The sequence below is a fragment of the Sebastes umbrosus genome, chromosome 14, assembly GCF_015220745.1.
Source record: "Sebastes umbrosus isolate fSebUmb1 chromosome 14, fSebUmb1.pri, whole genome shotgun sequence".
Taxonomy (NCBI): Eukaryota; Metazoa; Chordata; class Actinopteri; order Perciformes; family Sebastidae; genus Sebastes; species Sebastes umbrosus.
In genome coordinates this window covers 20,976,071-20,994,924 of record NC_051282.1, presented here as the reverse complement: position 1 = coordinate 20,994,924, position 18,854 = coordinate 20,976,071, and the positions used below count along the sequence as shown (strand labels likewise).

Below are 18,854 nucleotides of genomic sequence, written 5' to 3'. Positions count from 1 at the left end.
CCAGCAGCAGCTGACAGCTTCATCTCATCTGTGAAGAGACACATCTACACAATCTCAGTGCTGCAACACTCACGCTGACACTCAATGCTTTATGAGCCGTCCCAGTCTCTCCATAACTTGCTTCTTGGTTTATGGGGCAAAGCAGCGTCTCCGTGGCACAGTGATGGATCTTTTGTGCTGTGGTTATGCTGACTGGATAGATGGACTGACTGTTTATTCACTCGTGCTTCAGCTGACTGGACTGATTTACTACCAGTGGACTTATACTGAGCCCCCTCAGCAATCTGAGCAGCTGTTTAGGCAAACATGCATAAGGCAAAAAAACACAAAAACCAAATGCATCAGTGCAAAACAGGGAAGAGGGGTGAAGGAAAGGGCAACAGGAGGAGTGTCTTAATTAAGCTCTGGGATAATATTGATTGAAGGAGTGGTCAACAAAGTGCACGCTCTCAAACAGAGCGGTGGGTGAAGGCAATCAGCTGAGAAACAGCAGAGATGGAGAGGGTGGACGATGACGTACCGTCGCTTCTCTCATGAGGCGAGTCTTCAGCCACTCTCTGACGCCGTTCAAGTCCAGGTTGACACCGACCAGTCCCAGCTTCCCTCGCCTCTTGATCAGCTGGTCCGGCTTAACCACGAGCCTCTGCAGGAGGAAGATAAATAATAGTCGGTTTTAGCAGCACCAACAGGCTCCTACATTTAGCACTCAAAAAGAAAAGCTTCAAACTGATATTTTAAGTCCACACTGACACACTGATCTGTGCTCTGAATAAAACATATTTCAAGGGAGTAAATCCGGAAAAAATAAAGCAGGATATATTTTTAGACAAGATTTCTAAAGCTGCATTCACATCATGAGAGAATATCATTTATCTGTTGAAAGCAACAAGCTGGACATGGTAATTAATCCAAACTGCTATTAAAATGTAAAATTCTGTTAATGACATGTCACATAGACCGTTCGCTACTAATTGATTAGTTGTTTGGTTTATAAAATGTCAGGAAATGGTGAAAAATGTCGATCAGTGTTTCCCAAAGCCCAACATGACGTCTTCAAATGTCTTGTTTTGTCCACAACTCAAAGATATTCAGTTTACTGTCATAGAGGAGTAAAGAAACCAGAAAATATTCACATTTAAGAAGCTTAAATTAATTAATCATTTAAGTCCTTCTTTAAGAAAAAATGGCAAAAATGTATCAGGTTCAACTTCTCTAGTGTGAATATTTGGTAGTTTTCTGTTATAGTAAACTGAGTGTTTCGGGGTTTTGGAGTATTGTGCTGAAAAAGCAAGCTATCTGAAGTTGTCAACTTTGGCTTTAGGAAAATAGTGTTGGGCATTTTTTACTGTTTTTTATTTTTTATTTTTATGGAGCAATTGATTCAGCGATTAATCAAGATAATAATAGGGCTGTCCTCGACTAATTGATTAGTTGATTTAATCGACAGATCTGTAAAACAGTTTCTCCACAAAGAATCCCACAAAAGCACCACTTTAAATCTTGATTTTACCAGAGATGTGCTCATACGTTTCTGGGAAATAAGTCATTCAGCATGAAAAAGCAAAAAAAAACGACTAATCGACTAAAGAAATCTTAGTCGACTAAGACCAAAACAACCTTTTAGTCAACTATTCGACTAAGTGGGGGCAGCCCTAGATAATAACTGGCCCATTTAAAAAGGAAAAGGATCATTAGTTGCAGCTCTAGATCCAACAGACATGAATTATGTTACAAACGTCACAAAACAGTAATCCAGCACAGAATTATGTGTCCCATAATTACATTTGAAAAAATGCAATGACATGTAAAACTTAATTATGTTCATCTTAATTTACACAGAAGATATTTTAGTGAGGTTATCTTTCAGGGATATCTGCGATCGTCAGCAAATCCCAGACAATATTTATCACCTGAAAGTTGAGGTGAACATTATTTAAGTAGGAATCTCTCCCTTCTGACGTCAATGCAAAATAACATCCCACCCCCACCGACTGAGCCAGATAAAGAGAATGACTTATGACAGTGGACCCATTAGTATCTGGGTGCTTGCCAGTGAGCGCAGATAGAAAGAGAGGGCAGAGGGTGAAAGTTAATGCAATTTCCTAATCAATTCTACTGCAGCACATATCTCCATGTATCTGCCCTCCACATCCTCCTCATACCTTCCAGATAAAAACCTTCAGCTGTTTGGCAGAATGTCATCTTATCCTGCACGATGAGTCACGGCGTAATTCAATTAACTTCTATTACAGCCTGTCTATCTGCTAGTGCTTTGCTATGAAGAGCAGTGATCTGAGAGCAGGGCGATGCAACTGTCCTATACTTGGACAACAGTTTGTGCAAGAAATCATTTCCTAGCTGAAGCCTGACCTTCCTGTTAACAGAGCGAGAATTTCTGTTTACCAATTAAAGAGGGCCTATTATGCATTTGTGCTTTTTCCATTTCCTTTAATTTGTTATATATTTTTTGACTATGTAAAAGGTCTGCAAAGTTACAAAGTCCAAAGTCCACACAAGGGAGTTACTCTCACCCAGAGAAACACTGCTCCTTAACTGCCTGAAACGCCTTGCTTGAAGTCCTGCCTTTTCTTTCGTAACGTGGTGATGTCACCAAGTAACACATTTGCATAATACCTGCCTAGCAGTTGGTTTGGTACACCCTCAAACAAAGCTAGTTAGAGCAGAGCTGGAGCAGAGTCCGAAGAGTTTGGTTCGGTTGACCAATCACAACAGAGCGTTTCAGACAGAAGGTAAAAAGAGGTGCTGCGGCACAGCCGGTTAGAGAAAAATAAAGTGTTTTTTGAACATTAAAGCATGAAAACTAGGGTTGTCAAAGTTAACGCGTTAACGCGTTAACGCAAATTCGTTCTTTAACGCCACTAATTTTTTTATCGCAATCAATCTTTCAGAAATTAGAGCGCGCTCAGTTTTATATATTATATATATATATATATAAATATATATATACTACATTTCATACTAGCTTGCCCACTTCTATGTTGATAAGAGTATTAAATACTTGACAAATCTCCCTTTAAGGTACATTTTGAACAGAGAAAAAAATGTGTCATTAATTTGTAATTAATCATGATTAATCATGGACAATCATGCAATTTAATCGCAATTAAATATTTTAATCGACTGACAGCCCTAATGTAAACATATTCTAGTAGAAACCCAAAATACAAGTATGCACCTGAAAATAAGCATAATGTGTCCTCTTTAAGAGTGGAAGAGAAAAGAGCATTCTCTTCTGCTTCATTTCCATTAAGAGTGTAACAGAGCTGTTGGATCGCTCTGCTGTCTGAGACGTCAGCTAACAAGCACCAGGAGAGCACTTTGCTGCCATCCTAAGTAATTGTCTCCATAAAGAGGAGATCATTTTCCACCACCTTAAGGAGGGCTGTGCTTTAGGCATTTATGGGCTATAAATGTGTGATAAAACAAACTGACTGTTCCCTCAGCTTAAGAAAATCTTACGTCATCATCCACGTTGGATTTTGTCACAACTGCCTCACCTCTTTGAGCAGCCACGGGTGCTCTTGCGCCAGTCGGTCAAAGTCGGTCTCGGCCGTCACGTTGGCATAGCGGAATCTGTTCTGGACGGCTGCCGATGTGCAGATGTGCTTGTAGAGGAAGTCCTTTCCCGTCTGTTCGGAGATGGCTTTGGCCGACATGACTGCTTAAACTAGACGGACAGAGAGAGATGGATTAGGAGATACACAGATGAGCAGTGAGATGGATGAACACAGAGCAGATATAGAGACGTGGGGTAATGGATGGACACAGAAAAACAGACTAGAGCTGCAACGATTAGTCAACTAATCGATTGGTCGATCGACAGAAAAACAATTACCAACTATTTTGATAATCGACATGCAAAAATGTCAGAAAACGCTGTTTTCAGACTCTCAAATATTGAGATTATCTGCTTTTCTCTGTTTTATATCATATTAAAGTGAATATCTATGGGTTTTGGACTGACAAAATAAGACATTTAAAGACATCCCGTTGGACTTTGAGAAACTGGGATGGACATTGTTTACTTTTTTTGGACAGATTAATTGATGATGAAAATAAACCTGTTAGTTGTAGCCCTAAAGCAGAAAAAAACGATAGGCAGAAACATGGAATGAGCACAAGAACGTTTTTACTGCTTTCTGAATTTATGCACGATCTCCATTATGAATGAGAAAACACCATGCTTGACATCCTCTGCTGTCAGAACAGTCAAGAAACAGTCTGGTAACCAGATGAAAGACAGTACTGTAATTTGTATTTTCCATGAACTGCTTGACATAATGCAGTTTAACAGCACAGAATTAAGAGAAACTGCTAGAAAATCAGATTAACTGCAGATTCAGGCCTTTTGTCCTGGTGCACAGTCAGATTATTCAGTTTGCTGAACCCAGCAAGACACAGACAGTGAAGCCAGTGAAGCTAAATCCAACATGATCAGCTTCAGTTTGTTTGACCTGCACACTAATGAGGTAATGGGCACTAATTGCCACTCAAACAGCAGAGAGAGTGCAGAGCTAGTAACTGGACTGCAGCCACCAGACTACAACTGCAGGGGAAATAATCGACATAATTGACAGGCTGACCTGATGGAAACGACAATATATTGATTTCTTTGGTGCATGTGCCGGAAGTGAAGTAAGAAATTCATGATAGTACCATAAATTTTATGACAAAAGGGAGGAGTTGTGACCTTTACACTGTGAGCTTCACTCAATGACGTCATCTCCAGCAAGACCAACAGCTCACAACAGGACGTCAGGGTTTAGATTTTAAAAAACGTCAATCATTTCTCCCTACGAGGATGCACCAATACAGCAAATATTAATCTCAGACCAAAGCCATGTAAATGGTGAATCAAACCAACAAGGCGTATACTCACATATAAACTAAAACATCTTCTACTGCTGGGTTTTTAAATACACACAATTATATGTACAAGAAAATAGACAGCACTGCTCCAAAATGATGGAATACCCAAAAGGTAAAAGAGATGTGCAACAGCTGAAAACCTATTCATTTAATTTAGCTTATAATTAATGTCAGATAATATAATCCCATAACATTATTCATATTCAATATTAAATATTCTTAGTTATTCTCAGACGGATATCGCTGTTTCTTGTGTGTACAGTAGTGCGGCAGCGGCACTGTCCCAGGCACTGAAACGCTGCTCCATGAAGCTTCCAAGCCCAAAAAAAGGTTTTCTTATTTTTCTTTTCTTTTGTAAGGCACTTTAAGCTCCATCACTTGTATGAAAAGTGCTCTCTAAATAAAGATATGATTATAAATATTATTATTATAGCATGATTAAAAAATCTTAACAGCTATTTTCCATCTTTCTACTGTACATAGGTCCCTAAGGACGCAACATACAATCATTTTTCTTCAATGACTGGACCAAGATCAGGACAAACAGGAAAACCAATTATGTTGTAATTACATTACTTGTAAAAACTATGGTGTAGCAAGTCAGACTGTAACTTCACTGAACCCATTCCTGATGTTTGCCGTTCCTTTTTTACATTTTCACATTAAACTCCATCCTGAAATCTAACAGCTTGTTGTTGCCTTATCTGATCAGCAAGAACATACTATACTTCTTGCAGAAAAAAAAACAGCTTTTGACCTGACCCAAAGTGTTAAGGTTTGAATACTGGCAGATTCAATTAGCGCTGTCCTCAATCAAAGACATTCTTAGTGGACTAACACACGATTTTGTCAACTAATCGATTAGTTGATTTAATCGGCAGATCTGTAAAACTGAGTTTCTCCATGAAGAATCACACAAAAGCACCACTTTAAATCTGGTGTTTACCAGAGACATTTATATTTGATCAAACAAATATAAGAGGTCATAAAAAGTCTGTTTTTGGCTAATTTAATGCAAAAGTGTCTTGTTGTGATTTTTAATGCAACACCTGCTGTTACACACAAACAGCTGATTCCTCAGAGGCAAATATTATTACAGCTTCAACCTCAAATCAAATGTGCATCAGTGTTGAGAAATGTGGTTGATTAAAGCTTTTACCATCTCTCCTTAATCAGTCACCTTGTATCATGTAACCTTGGTGGGATGCTGTATCTGCTCTGCTTCTTCTTGTGGTTCATTACGCTGAAAGGCTCTAAACTGCAGCCTTGGCAGCCATTTCTTAAATGGATTAATGGGACTGTCGTGTTCCTCTCTCTCTATTGATCATTGTCCCTGTCCTGAGTCACCACAGCGCTGGTTCCAGGCCAGCCCAACATCCAAAGCTCATCCAGGCTCCATATATCATCCACTTTCTCTGTGCAACTGACCTGTCAGAGGTATTAATAAATACCACGGCTCCACATTAACCCTCTGAGACCCACAATAGACCTCTTTTTTTGTCTTTTTCAGGGGGTTACAGGGGGTCTTTAGGGGGAGATAGCAGATCAACAGTAGATGTCACATAGACGTGGTGTACATCATCTGAAAGCTGGGAACCTGGAGATTAATTTGAGGTGCAGCTCAGCACTGTGTGTCAAGTTGTTCTCGTCATAAATCAGAAATAAACATGAATTAATGTATTATTTAAAATTAATTATAAAAGTGTATAAGGGCTTAAAACATTATGATATAAGTATACGATGTTCATCTCCATGCTCTATTATGTCTCATAAATTGTTGCAGCAATTTTTTTAGGGTTGATACCATATGTCACACCGATTTGGTGCGAAATTGAAAACATTTTTACCAATCAAGAATTGATAAAAATGATCAATAATCCCTCCAAATTCCAGATTTCTGCAGGAATTGCATTTTTTGGCAATTGTTCTGGAAACGGCTCAGAAACCCCCTTATTGTCAATCTACCTAGAAAAGCTATCTACCTTCTGAATGCTCTAGGTCTCTAGTTTGTGACTGCAAAGTGTCATGAGGCTGTGGTTATCCTAGAGGTCACCACAGGTCATTTTATACAGTGAGAACAAGTTTCAAAAATTGGTCTCAGAAGCGACAAGCTAGTGTGACGTGGTAATATATATATAATATATAAAACTGAACGTGCTCTAACCTCTGAAAGATTGATTGCGTTAAAAAAAATTGTGGCGTTAACAAACAAATTTGCGTTAACGCGTTATCGCGTTGACAACCCTAGTTTTCATGCTTTAATGTTCAGAAAATGGTTTATTTTTCTCTATCCGGCTGTGCCACAGCATCTCTTTTCACCTTCTGTCTGAAACGCTCTGTTTGATTGGTCAACCGAACCAAACTCTTCGGACTCTGCTCCAGCTCCGCTCTAACTAGTTATTTAGCCTAATTCCAGGAGTCGCATGACATGGCTACCAATGGATTATTAGGTTTTCTAGTTTCATATGACACCTGTACTGGGCTCAGAGGGTTAACACTTATTCAGATGACTCACAGCAACATTTAAAAGGGGATGATTGATGGCTGAATGGAGGAGGACAGGCAATTATCAGGTACAGATCTAAATCAGAACAAGTGCACACTAAAGCAAATCAACAGTGAGGTAAAGAAGATGACAGTTATAACTTCATGTTACCACTTTTATACCTACTAACTTGTACAACAAAGATTCAGCCTCATTCATTCACAAACCGGTCAGACAGCAATACTCTTTTTTTTTGGCAAATATCCAATAAACGTTCATAGATAACTCAGACTTGATAATCATGATGTAACAGGTAGCAGGTGTACTGGTTTAACGACTGTTGACAGAGCAAAACTAAAGTCCTTTACCTGTTTTCTTGCTGTATCGGTTCTAGCAGTGTGTTGTGGTGGTAAAGTGGTAGTTCTCTCGGTGAAGCTGCTTCACTGTGGTCGTCTGTCTGTGGTTACCAGAGGAACCGTGGAGCGGAGCGGTGCTTCATGGGAGTTTTGTCTCCGTCGTTCATCAGCCGATAGGCTCTGATGATGCTCCCTGGCTTCTGATTGGTTCATTCCACACCATGCTCTATTGATACTTTCAGGGACACTGGGAAATATCGTAACCACGAGCAAATAAGCAGTAGTGGAAGAAGTATTCAGATCCTTTTACTTAAAGGTCCCATATTATTCTCATTTTCAGGTTCATACTTGTATTTTGTGTTTCTACAAGAACATGTTTACATGCTGTAATGTTAAAAAAAAAACTTTATTTTCCTCATACTGTCAGCCTTTTTAAAAATATTTTTATGAGAGCTACAAGTTCTTTTAACATAGTATACTGTATATTTGTATTCTGGGGGTTCCTATGCAGAGGGTAGTTTAGTTTATTTATTGACTACACTGAGGGCGTTTAATATTTTAATAATTTATTTATTTATTGTGTTGAGTTGAATGTGCTACTTATTTTGTACTGTAATTACCTTGTGCCTTTTCTACCTTTTTTCTTTTCTTAAAGCTGACTCGGTGTAAACTGCTCAGAATTCCAATGTACTTAGGTGCAAATGGCAAATACAACTCTTGAATCTTGAATCTTGAATCTTGAATATGCCTGTATTTACCCTCAGTCTGAAACGCTCGGTTTCAGCGCATTTTGACGGAATTGCAACAGAATTGCGTTTGCTAGGCAACAGCTTGGGTCCAAGTTTACTTCCTGTCAGTTGATGACATCCTCATCCAATGCAACCAGGAATAAACTGGGAGACATTTAGAATGTTTATGTTTAAATCTGTGTCAAGGGTCTAAATATTGTATAGTCGTGACATCACAAATGGGCAGAAATCCTGACAGCTTGTTTCAAATGCAGAGTTTCTGAATACGGGCTGGGTGTATTTCCCTGTGGATTGAGTGTTTGGATACTTTCACAGTATTTATATAGGACTTAAAGCATCCTTTATAATAAAAAAAAAATTAAAATCTCACTTTTTTATAAAATGGGACCTTTAAGTAAAAGTACTACACTGTGGAATACTCCACTTCAAGTAAAATTCCTGCATTAAAAATCTTACTTAAGTAAACGTATGTAAGTAGTATTAGTAAAATGTGTATTAATGAGTATGTTGCATTTTACATGGGATTTTTTATAATTATGTGAGTTTCAGGAATTATATAATTTAATATGTTAAAATATTAAAAGTAGTAAATAATTGTTATTGTTTGCTTGTGTAACTAACACTCTTTGCTGTTTAAAAAATAAACATAAATTACATGCCTGATGTACAAAGGCATTCTCTAATTTTAGATTGTTTTTTGCACTTATTGTACTTTTTTCTCATATACGTAGCTCTTTTGATCAATGTTGCATAACTATTTTAAATTGTTTTTATCAATGTTTGTCTGCCATTTCAATCTTGTAAAGCACTTTGTTTTTGAAAAGTGCTATATAAATAATTATTTTCTCTACTTCATTGTGCCACTGAAATATACAGCAGTTTTGCAGTGGTGGTATGTGACTAAGCACATTACTCAAGCACTGTACTCTACTAGGAATTTGAGGTACTTGTTTGTTGTTTTAGAGTAGAGATTTAGTGATCGAGGTAAAACTGAGGTTTTCTTTCCAAATCTGAAAAGTTTCTACTTCTTGATTCCCCATGATGGTGCTAAATCGTATAGCCCACATTGTAGATTAACAGTAAATACCAATATATAAAATAGTCTGCTTCAGTATTAATAATATAATGATAAAATATAACATAATATAACCCTCACAAGGGCATTTGTCTGTATTGAGTAATTTTACTTAGCCTACTTTAGCTAGTGTTACTTACATAATGTATACAAGTAGCATTTTGAATGCAGGACTTTTACTTGTAATGGAGAATTTGTATTTTTTTTTTTTGTTATTACTTCTTTTACTTAACTACAGGATCTGAATATTTATTCCACCACTGATATTTTTTGTAATTATGTTGGATCAAAAGCACTTGAGTTTTCCAAAAACTTCATGTAAGATTATTGGACAAAGTTAAAAGCAGAGATTCCGGGGGTACGTGAAGGTATCATAAGTCAAAACTCAGACTCATTCATTCACTCACACACCACTGAGGGAGAAAACAGGGCGGATGGTTGATTGGTTGACATTGTTCTTTATCTACACAGCAACCAATGAGGGAATCACTTCATTTACCAACACATCTAGTCTTGAACAGACCATCCTGCACTGTGAGGTGACCAGAGTGAATGTAGAGCACCAGTTCATGGTCTTTTACCTGTCCTTGACCTGAAATAATACCAGTTATTTCAAGTGTCAAGGATGTAGTGGAAGACTTTATCATATTTCAGTTAATTGGTACTTGTATAAATAGTCTGAAATATGGTAATTAGTAGTATACAAGCTACAATATACTGTATGTAGATTGGTGAATGATTTTTTAAAATTGTTTTTAATTCAAAATTAATTCAAATTAAATGGATTTTTATACAGTGGTGGAAAGTTACTTGAGCATTTCCATACTTCTACTGCTACTTTATACTTCTGCTACATTACATCTCAGAGGGAAATATATTTTTATTATTATATATTAGTATTAGTATGGATAAAGATAAGACTTAATTTTTTTTTTAAAGTAAGTTACCGGTATGTACACATTATTGCATCAATATAATAAATAATATAACATATATTCTGCAAAATGAGAACTACTACTTTTGTAATTTAAGTATATTTTGATGCTAATATTTTTGTATGTTAAATTTTGAATGCAGGACTTTTTCTTGGAACAGAGTATTTAACCCATGTGGCAATGCTACTTTTAATTCAGTAAAAGGTGTGAGTACTTCTTCCACCTCTGTTTAGTAGAAAAAAGTATACATTTTTGTATCTTTCCAGACAGCAAAACCAGTATTTGTTGTATATTGTGTGACAACTGTGGCTATGTCACCCTGATACAATAATTAGATTAACCACCATATAAAGCTCAAATGCATTTTATAATATGTTAGAATTTGTAAATGCAAAACAAAGTTAAGAAAATTACAGTAGAAGTGTGATGCACCTTTGAGGTGTAGCTGGTAGATGGGTGAGAAGCATTAGATTAGCATTTTTTGGCAGTTTTATGCAAGGGCAAACTGAAGGGAGATCAGACAAATGGTGCAATCCAGTCTGTGGTACAACACTTGAAATACTGTATTTGAATAGTGCTGAGGGAGTTATGCCTGTTGCACTAACAGAGGTTAAATGCATAAAGCATCTTACCACAGATGTCTTTACAAACACTGCACAAAGGATGAGCGCCCTCTGCTGGTTTGTATGATCAACTACAACTGCATGCTCTGAGAAAATGACCATATGCAGATAAACTGTTGATGTTATCAGCCAAACTGCACTAGCTGCACTGAACACACAGCAAACTGCAATACTGGAGCAAAGCATGTTCTTTTTTATTAAGTGTACAAAACAAGTGCAAAAATAGTGATTCATAAGAGCTACACAAAGTAGGAATTGCCCTTCAAAAAATTACAGTCACAGAGGAAGAATACAAATCGTAACGCAATACATGAAGTGCTGTTCAAAGAGAATAAAAGGGATCAATGGTGCAGTCTTGCGCAGTAGAAAAGATTGCAAAACATGAACTTGAATTCACAGCATTTGATAAGAACTAAGTGCAAGCTGCGGAAACAAAATGCCAAATTCGTCAGCATTCTCCCTTTCAAACTATGCACAGTGCAAAGATTTTACAAGGGAAGGACCTCTATAAATGGCATCCAATCTAATACACTTAATCAAATAGATTACTTTGGCCCATATGCTACTATAACAACTACTTCCTAGGCAGCGTGCACACACAGAAATGACAGCTAATCTTTTTTTAATCTTACAACTAAGCCAAAAGGAAACACCAAACAAATTCAGCAGAGGTACTTTTAGCAGGGCAGAAATGTGTTACTTTGCTGATATCAGGCGCTTTACAGCAGCCTTCTGCTCCTAAAATGCTCAGGATGGGTTAAAAAGGGTCAAATTGTATGTATGCAACGATTAAAATAAAGTTGAAGTTGTTTTTCTTTTAACCTGGGATGCATGCAATGAAAGTACCTAATTATTCACATCTGAATACTGAGACACACGGAAATGTATAGAGGAGGAAATCTAAGTTTTAGATGACTGTGGAGCTGTGGGTGGAGGCTATACTACCGTAACTCTAAAACTTCAGCTAACAGCCAGGTCCTGCAACTCTGGCACTGATATGTGAAACAAGATACTGAACAACGTTGACAACAAGCCTAACTGGATTGAAGGCATCTTGGGTTGTGGTGCAAATCAACAGTAAAAAGGCACACAGCTTGTGGATTTAGGGTGGCTATAAGTGAAACCCTAAACACTGCACAAACACACAAACCTTGCACAGAGTAAGCCTAAGTTTTAATTCACCAGTCATCCCGGCCACACGTCCCCATCTACAGTATGGTGCACTTCTGCTTCTTTTTCTTCTCTGGCTCTTTTTTGGTCGGCTCGAGCTCCTTGGGCTCGTAGAAGCTGGAGAAGCAGGCTGGGGAGCAGATGGGCTCTCTGAGACTGAGCAGCCACCTCCCCTCGCCGTAATAGGTCAGCGAGCCGAGCTCCATCTCCTCGATGAGCTCCCCCTGCTGGCCCTCCTGCTGCAGGGCCAGGATCTGGAGCAGATCCACACCCGTTTGAACCGGCTGAACGCCTTCGGCACATCCTAGAGTAACGTGGGCGCGGCTTCCCAGAGGCAGGGAGGCGGACCCCGCCTCCTTTTCGGCATCAGCTGGCCACAGCAAAAGCTGCTCCTCGGTGAGGGACACTCTGGCACCGACTGTGCGAGGAGTCACAAAGAGTGCACTCAGTGACAGCTCGAACACAGAACCGTAGAAATCTTTAACAGCCTGGAGAGAGGAGAAATGGAAATGATAAGGAAATATCACTCAATAAACGTTTTAATATAGTCAAATTACTCTGCTAGGATGTTGCTCTTTGAAATGTTCCCTCAACAATGCATGAAATAAAATGAAGTAATACATGAACATGCCTACAGACATATGTAGCCATCAGATATATATTTATCTGGTTACCTACGGGCCGTGTCCACCAAAGCGTTTTTTCCTGAGGCCAGCATATTTTTTTAATGCTTTGCAATGGGAGCGCTGCGTATTTACACTATGGTAAGCAGCACCCCAGTAGCGCGACACGGTGCTGAGCGTTAATTCTGCATGTTTGCCGTTTTTTTCCAAGTTGCCGAGAGTTGAAATATGTTCAACTTTGGATAAAAAGCTGCGCTCGTCACTATCAATTTTTACCCAGCCGTCCAATCATAGTGGAGGAGGGGCGGGACAAATAGCCTACCACAAAGATGTGATCAAATGTGTTTATTATTAGTAGCATGTTGTGGTCTTACTGTGCAAGTCATGCTGTTGTTTTTATTGTTTCTACAGTATCATGTCTGATCATGTCTGGAGCACTGGACCAAACAAATTTCCCCACGTGGGATAGTAAATTTGATCTGAATCTGAACCAAACGATCGTACTCGCCGAGATATTTCCTCGCCCACAAAATCTCATGAACCCATATAGATCGGCAGATCCGTCCTCCTTCCTTACGTGCTTCAACCTTCCCTTCATCCAGAGCAAGGGCCAGAGCAAGCAATCTACCTTGTGCCGACATGTTTACTTATGTGGATATTCCACATCATAGCTGCAAAGCGCCTGAAAAGCGCTCCCAGCTATGATGTTTTCAGAAGAGCGCATGGCGTCTGGGAAAACAAATGCTTCGGTGGACATGGGCCCTTTCAGCAAAAAAAAATAATCTAGAAGCAAACAAGTAAATGACAGGTTTCTTACTGGATTCTGTGCATACTCTTTGGCACCCTCTGCTTTTCCATAGTCACAGTATTTTGTAGTGCAATGGAGGCTTCCTTTGGCTTGAAAGTACTGCTCCAAATCCACCTCCTTCTCAGCTTTCCCAGTGACTGGAAACACAAAGCAAGATCAATTACATCTTAGTCATGCCAAAAGCTTTTAGAAATCAATCTGCTTAAAGACTTAATAACTTTAAACACACTCACAGTCAATCAGGTGTTTCTTGAAGGCCTCCAAGGTGTCCAGCGTTTTCAGGAAGTCCATCGATGTGCACCGAACCTTGTCCTGGATGGAGGAGAGAAGAAACCAGCCGAAGTAAAGAGGAAGGGACATTTCCTCCAGTGAACCTTTCATGGCTTCCAGTTGGGCCTCCTCCAGTCCACGCCTGGTCTTCTTGCTCAGCTGTGCCGGATCTTTGCTCCATTCAGTACGCGGCTCCAAAAAGACAGCGACAAGGCGGTGCTGCTCGGCGATCTCCCCCAGGCGGGCCAGCCGGTCCTGGGTGAGGTTGGTGTCGTCCACCACCATCAGCATGGAGGAGGCTGTTCCTGCACTGCAGCAGGCCACCACGGCCTCATCCAGAGCCTTGTATCCTTCCACGGATGATTCTGGACTCTCTGGCTTCACACCGTGGTTGTCAGCAGAGAGGACAGAGCAGTGGTCTTTGTAGGCATCGGCTATGGCGCGTGCCAAGAAGCTTTTACCGCTTCCCGGAAGGCCTCTGAGGACAACGAGGGTACGAGAGGTTCGCAGGGCATCTTTGGTCTGCTCTCGTTCCAGGAGGGCGAAGGACAGGGAGCCAGGTGCAGGGACTGGATCCTCTTCTGCGTCAGTCTTCTCAGCTTTATCACCTTCTGCTGCTTCAGCTACCGTCACAGTATCAGACTTTTCTGGTTCAGCTTCCTTCTCTTCATCTGCAGGTTTCACATCCCCAATTTCAGCTGCTGCCTCCTCCTTTAATGTCACCACTCCTGTTGGCTTTTCTGGGGATACGTGTGCCACCAACACAGTCTCTGCTGGTTTTTCTGGTGAAACGTCTGCCACCAACACAGTCTCTGCTGGTTTTTCTGGGGAAACGTCTGCCACCAACACAGTCTTTGCTGGTTTTTCTTCCTCCACTTCCTTTGTAGGCTCAGCTGCGACATCTTTCACTGCCACCTCCTCTTTGGGAACTTCTTCTACCCCAGTTTCCATTGTGGTCTGCAATTCTGTCTCCTGTTGTTCGGACACTTTCTCCTCTTGGCTTGGTGGTTGTGTATCTACTGGCGGCTGCAGCATGGTTGGTTCAGGTAATGTTTGCTCTTCTAGATCAGCCTGTGGAAGTGATTCTGCCAATTTCTCTGGCTCCGGTTCAGGGGCACTCTCGGGCAGTAATGTTTGCACAGGCAAAGGTTCTGGGTCATTCTCTGGCTCCGGCTGGGTGTTTTCTGGTGCTGTGTCTAAAGCTGCAACTGGGTCAGAGATCTTTTCAGATGACTCATCTGGTTCTGGTGGTGCCACCGCACCAGCGTCGGGCTCCATTTCAGATTTCTCTCTGTCCTCAATCTCCATTTCTGTTTTTTCCTCAGACAGCGTAACATTTTCGGTCACAATCAACTCTTCTGTTTCTTTCACGTTTATGACTTCTATGTCATGACCGTTCACTGCCAGCTGCTCGGGCTCTTCGGCAGCAGCTGGTGGCTTCTCAGGCTCTGTGAATTCCTCTGGTGTCTCCAATTTTGACGAAACCTCTTTTTCCATTTCAGTCTCCTCTTGCTGTGGAGTCTCTGACGCATCCAAAACCTCGCCACTCTTGTCACCGTCCATGTTTGGCTTAAAGTCTGACTTTACACACCACCATGTACCTTAAATGCGGAAAATAAAAGAAAGAGAGAAATTGTCGATTTAGACCACCGACGATTGAAATCGCGAAAACTATTAAAAACATACGAGCTTCAGCAACTTTTGCCCTGTGCTAACCTAAGTGCTGGATGAAGTACCTGAAAGCCACACTCGAGAGTAAAAGTACAGATATCTAACTAAGAAAATGACTTTAGTAGAAGTTAAAGTCACCTATTAGAATACTACTTGAGTAAAAGTCTCAAAGTGTTTTGTTTACTTAAGTATCAAATGTAATTTTCTGATATTAAAAGTACTTGAAGTATTGAAAGTAAAAGTAAATGATGTTAATAAAAAAGCAAGCAAGTCAGAATTTTAGCTACAGATATCGGTGCATCCCTAATATTTAATTTTGATGAAGTAGGTTCTTTAACCAGCACTATTTAAAACATTCATAGTCACGTGTGCTCTTTTAGAGGCTAAAATCGAATCGTTTTATAAGGACTCATTGTGGTCGTTGTGTCTCAAAACAGGAAGTTACTCAAAATAAATGAATGTATTAGTAAGGGGTGGATCTTTAATATATATATATATATATATATATTACAAATTTTGGATGTGTAGGGACATCTGATGCAATCCAATCCAATGACTGTGCAACAACCTTAAAGCTCTGATGTCCATCTGTGTTCAGTAGGGGTGTTGTACTCTTGTGCATACAGTAGGGGTGGTGGCAACATGTAATTTTGGCACTTACAGCTCATCTTAATTTGAATTTTGCTAAGAACACAAAGACCAAGTGCTACAGACATGCAAGCATTACTGACATATTCAAATCTTGCATTAGCTAAATTAACTTTGCCAAAACCATGCCAGCACAACAGACAAAGGGTAGTTAAATAAACAGGAGGCTGATTACTTCATCCTGTAGTATTGTGACCTCCACCAGGCTGTGTGGCAGCAGGCTTTTGTTTCAAATTTAAATGCCAGATTTGTTGGTAAAGGTTGGATTTAAACACATGATAGTGAAACCTACACAGTGTCATGAGACAGAAGGGGAAGCTCTCAACCACAAAGACAAACATTAGACGCAGTAACACAATAAACGAAACTGAACAGATGTGCAAACAGGGACATTTTAGTACTTTCTTTCTCTCAGTCGATAAACAAGCAAGGTACAGTGATCTTATAATGATCTTATACTGCACTAGAGCTTTTACTCTTGTGTGTTATACTCTATTCTAGCTTCTATTTTTAGCTTGTTTTTATTTTCTAATCTTTAATGTTTTTTATAACTGTTTGAATTATGTCTTAATATTCTTCTGCACTGTTCTTGAATGTTTATGTGAAGCACTTTGAATTGTCTTGTTACTGAAATGTGCTCTTCAAATAAAGCTGCCTTGCTTTACAGTAGCAGTAAATGGCGCAGTGAGAGAGAGAGAGGTTATCTTTTTGTTAAAAATCAAGTTTAGACTAATTATATTACACATTATTTTTAAAATAAGCGTCTAAAACCGCGTCAAATGAGCTCAGCTGTTGTTTAAAGCAGAGAAAAACAACAGTCCTTGCACATTTTCACGTTGTTAAAGGCACAATGTGGCCAGGCTGGGAGTGGTGAGCAGCCTCACGTTGTTAGCACGACAGACAAAAACAATTTAGCTCTGCAGACAGTTAGTTTAGTACATCTACATCTAGCGCCACGTCTAAACAAGCTACACATAAAGCACTGCGTGTTATTACAGCGACTTATTGTAGGTTTGTTTGTGTGTAAATAAGATAATACGGGTGAGATGTAGCATGCTGTGTTGAAGTGAAGAGGCTATTGTTTGGTATAAATGCCAGCAAGCTTACCAGTTCAGGCTGCTGCAGTGTGGAGCTGTCTGTCTGTCTGTGTGTCTGTCGGTGGTGCCGCTGAGCTGACCACGCGTTTCTCCCTCTCTGGATACAATGACAAGGCAAAGCTCTGCACACACACACACACACACACACACACACAGACGTGCACCCGCTTCCCTCTTCAAGAAGGAAAAACGGAAATTTCCGTGAACGCGCAAACTGGGCGGGGCCGCGGACACGCCCCTGAAGACCGGAAGGACGCCACTGGAGATTATAAATAAATAAATAAATAAATAACTACAAAATTGAAAAACAATAAGAAATGTGTTCATGTATTTAATTTGCTACATGATTATTAAGTTATTAATAATATAATTTTATTATTGTATTTTTTTCTCTTTTTTATTTTATTATTTTTATATTAGAATTTCTTATATATTATTATATATTATTATACGTATACAGTGGCAGCTGGAGGAAATTTGTTCTAGGTAGGGCTGTAACACATCCAATCAATTTCAGCAAACATCCCGGTATGATTTAATGCAAAAAAGTGAAGGTATCAAAAACACATTACTACTTTTCAGTTAAATAATAATAATAGTTATTAATTATCAAAATAATAAACAATTATTTTATTCCAACAGGAGCAATAAAGCATGCTTAGAAAAACAAATCAGTATAACATGTACTCAGTGGTGGAAAGTAACTAAGTACATTTACTCAAGTACTGTACTTAAGTACAATTTTGAGGTACTTGTACTTTACTTGAGTATTTCCATGTTCTGATACTTCTACTCCACTACATCTCAGAGGGAAATATTGTACTTTTTACTCCACTACATTGATTTAATAATTTTACAGATTCAGATTATTAATACAAAATATAATCAACGAATAAATTATGTATTATTATAGATTAACGCCGCCGCCATCGTGAAATCTGGTGAAGGAACGCCAAGTTCTGATCACATGACCGGAGCATAGCCAATTAAATGACCAGTGATTGGTCAAAGTCTCCCTTCACGGGCTAGATTTTCTAAAGCCTGAAAACAGAGCCATGAGGAGGTGCAGAAGTCTAGTTTTCCCTCAAAACACTTGAATTACAATATGCTGAAAGGTTATTATGGAATTTTTGCCCAATGATGCCAAAAATATACTGCCTACTGCCACTTTAAAAACAAATGCAGGTGGGCAAATAAATAAATATAGAAAGAAAGAAATACCCTTTTAACCCCTGTAACTCCATTACAATTTTTAATCTGCCCAGCCACACTTTTTTGTTGATAAAAGTGTAAATTGTAGTGAAACTGACTAAACGCTTTTAGGTCAACAATATCAGGGACCAAGTGTTAATTTATATTATTATAAATATAAATATAAATCTTGATTTTTGTCTGTAAACCTTTTGTGATGTCTGATGTTTGTTGCGGTTTACGGGGCTAGGGTTAGGGTTCTG

The 18,854-nt window shown here is 39.2% G+C and overlaps 2 protein-coding genes across 6 annotated transcripts in view; both read right to left on the bottom strand.

Moving 5' to 3' along the window:
• The window catches only part of aclya (ATP citrate lyase a), a 29,564-nt gene extending 21,662 nt beyond the window's left edge, over nt 1-7,902 (bottom strand). Inside the window, exons 1-3 of one of the 2 annotated variants that reach the window (XM_037792431.1) lie at nt 7,744-7,902; nt 3,519-3,688; nt 521-643 (exon numbers count right to left, since the gene is read on the bottom strand). In XM_037792431.1, the coding sequence (XP_037648359.1) occupies nt 521-643; nt 3,519-3,677 (282 nt within the window). In that variant the 5' untranslated portion in view covers nt 3,678-3,688; nt 7,744-7,902. Of the gene's footprint in view, nt 1-520; nt 644-3,518; nt 3,689-7,743 lie in introns of those variants that run through there. The other variant, XM_037792430.1, reaches the window with a different exon arrangement.
• Nucleotides 7,903-11,283: 3,381 nt separating this feature from the next.
• On the bottom strand, nt 11,284-17,576 carry LOC119501591 (2',3'-cyclic nucleotide 3' phosphodiesterase). 4 transcript variants are annotated; one of them, XM_037792045.1, is made up of 5 exons: nt 17,411-17,576; nt 14,774-15,585; nt 13,948-14,731; nt 13,724-13,851; nt 12,322-12,771 (listed from the first exon to the last, which is right to left on the bottom strand). In XM_037792045.1, exons 2-5 carry the CDS (start codon nt 15,545-15,547, stop codon nt 12,322-12,324), a joined length of 2,136 nt encoding a protein of 711 aa, XP_037647973.1. In that variant the 5' UTR covers nt 15,548-15,585; nt 17,411-17,576. The 4 variants fall into 4 exon arrangements, with proteins under 4 accessions (XP_037647972.1, XP_037647973.1, XP_037647975.1 ...); XM_037792047.1 differs by having other exon boundaries at nt 13,948-14,715; nt 14,800-15,585; XM_037792046.1 differs by having other exon boundaries at nt 13,948-14,719; nt 14,804-15,585.
• Between the last annotated feature and the right edge of the window lie 1,278 nt (nt 17,577-18,854).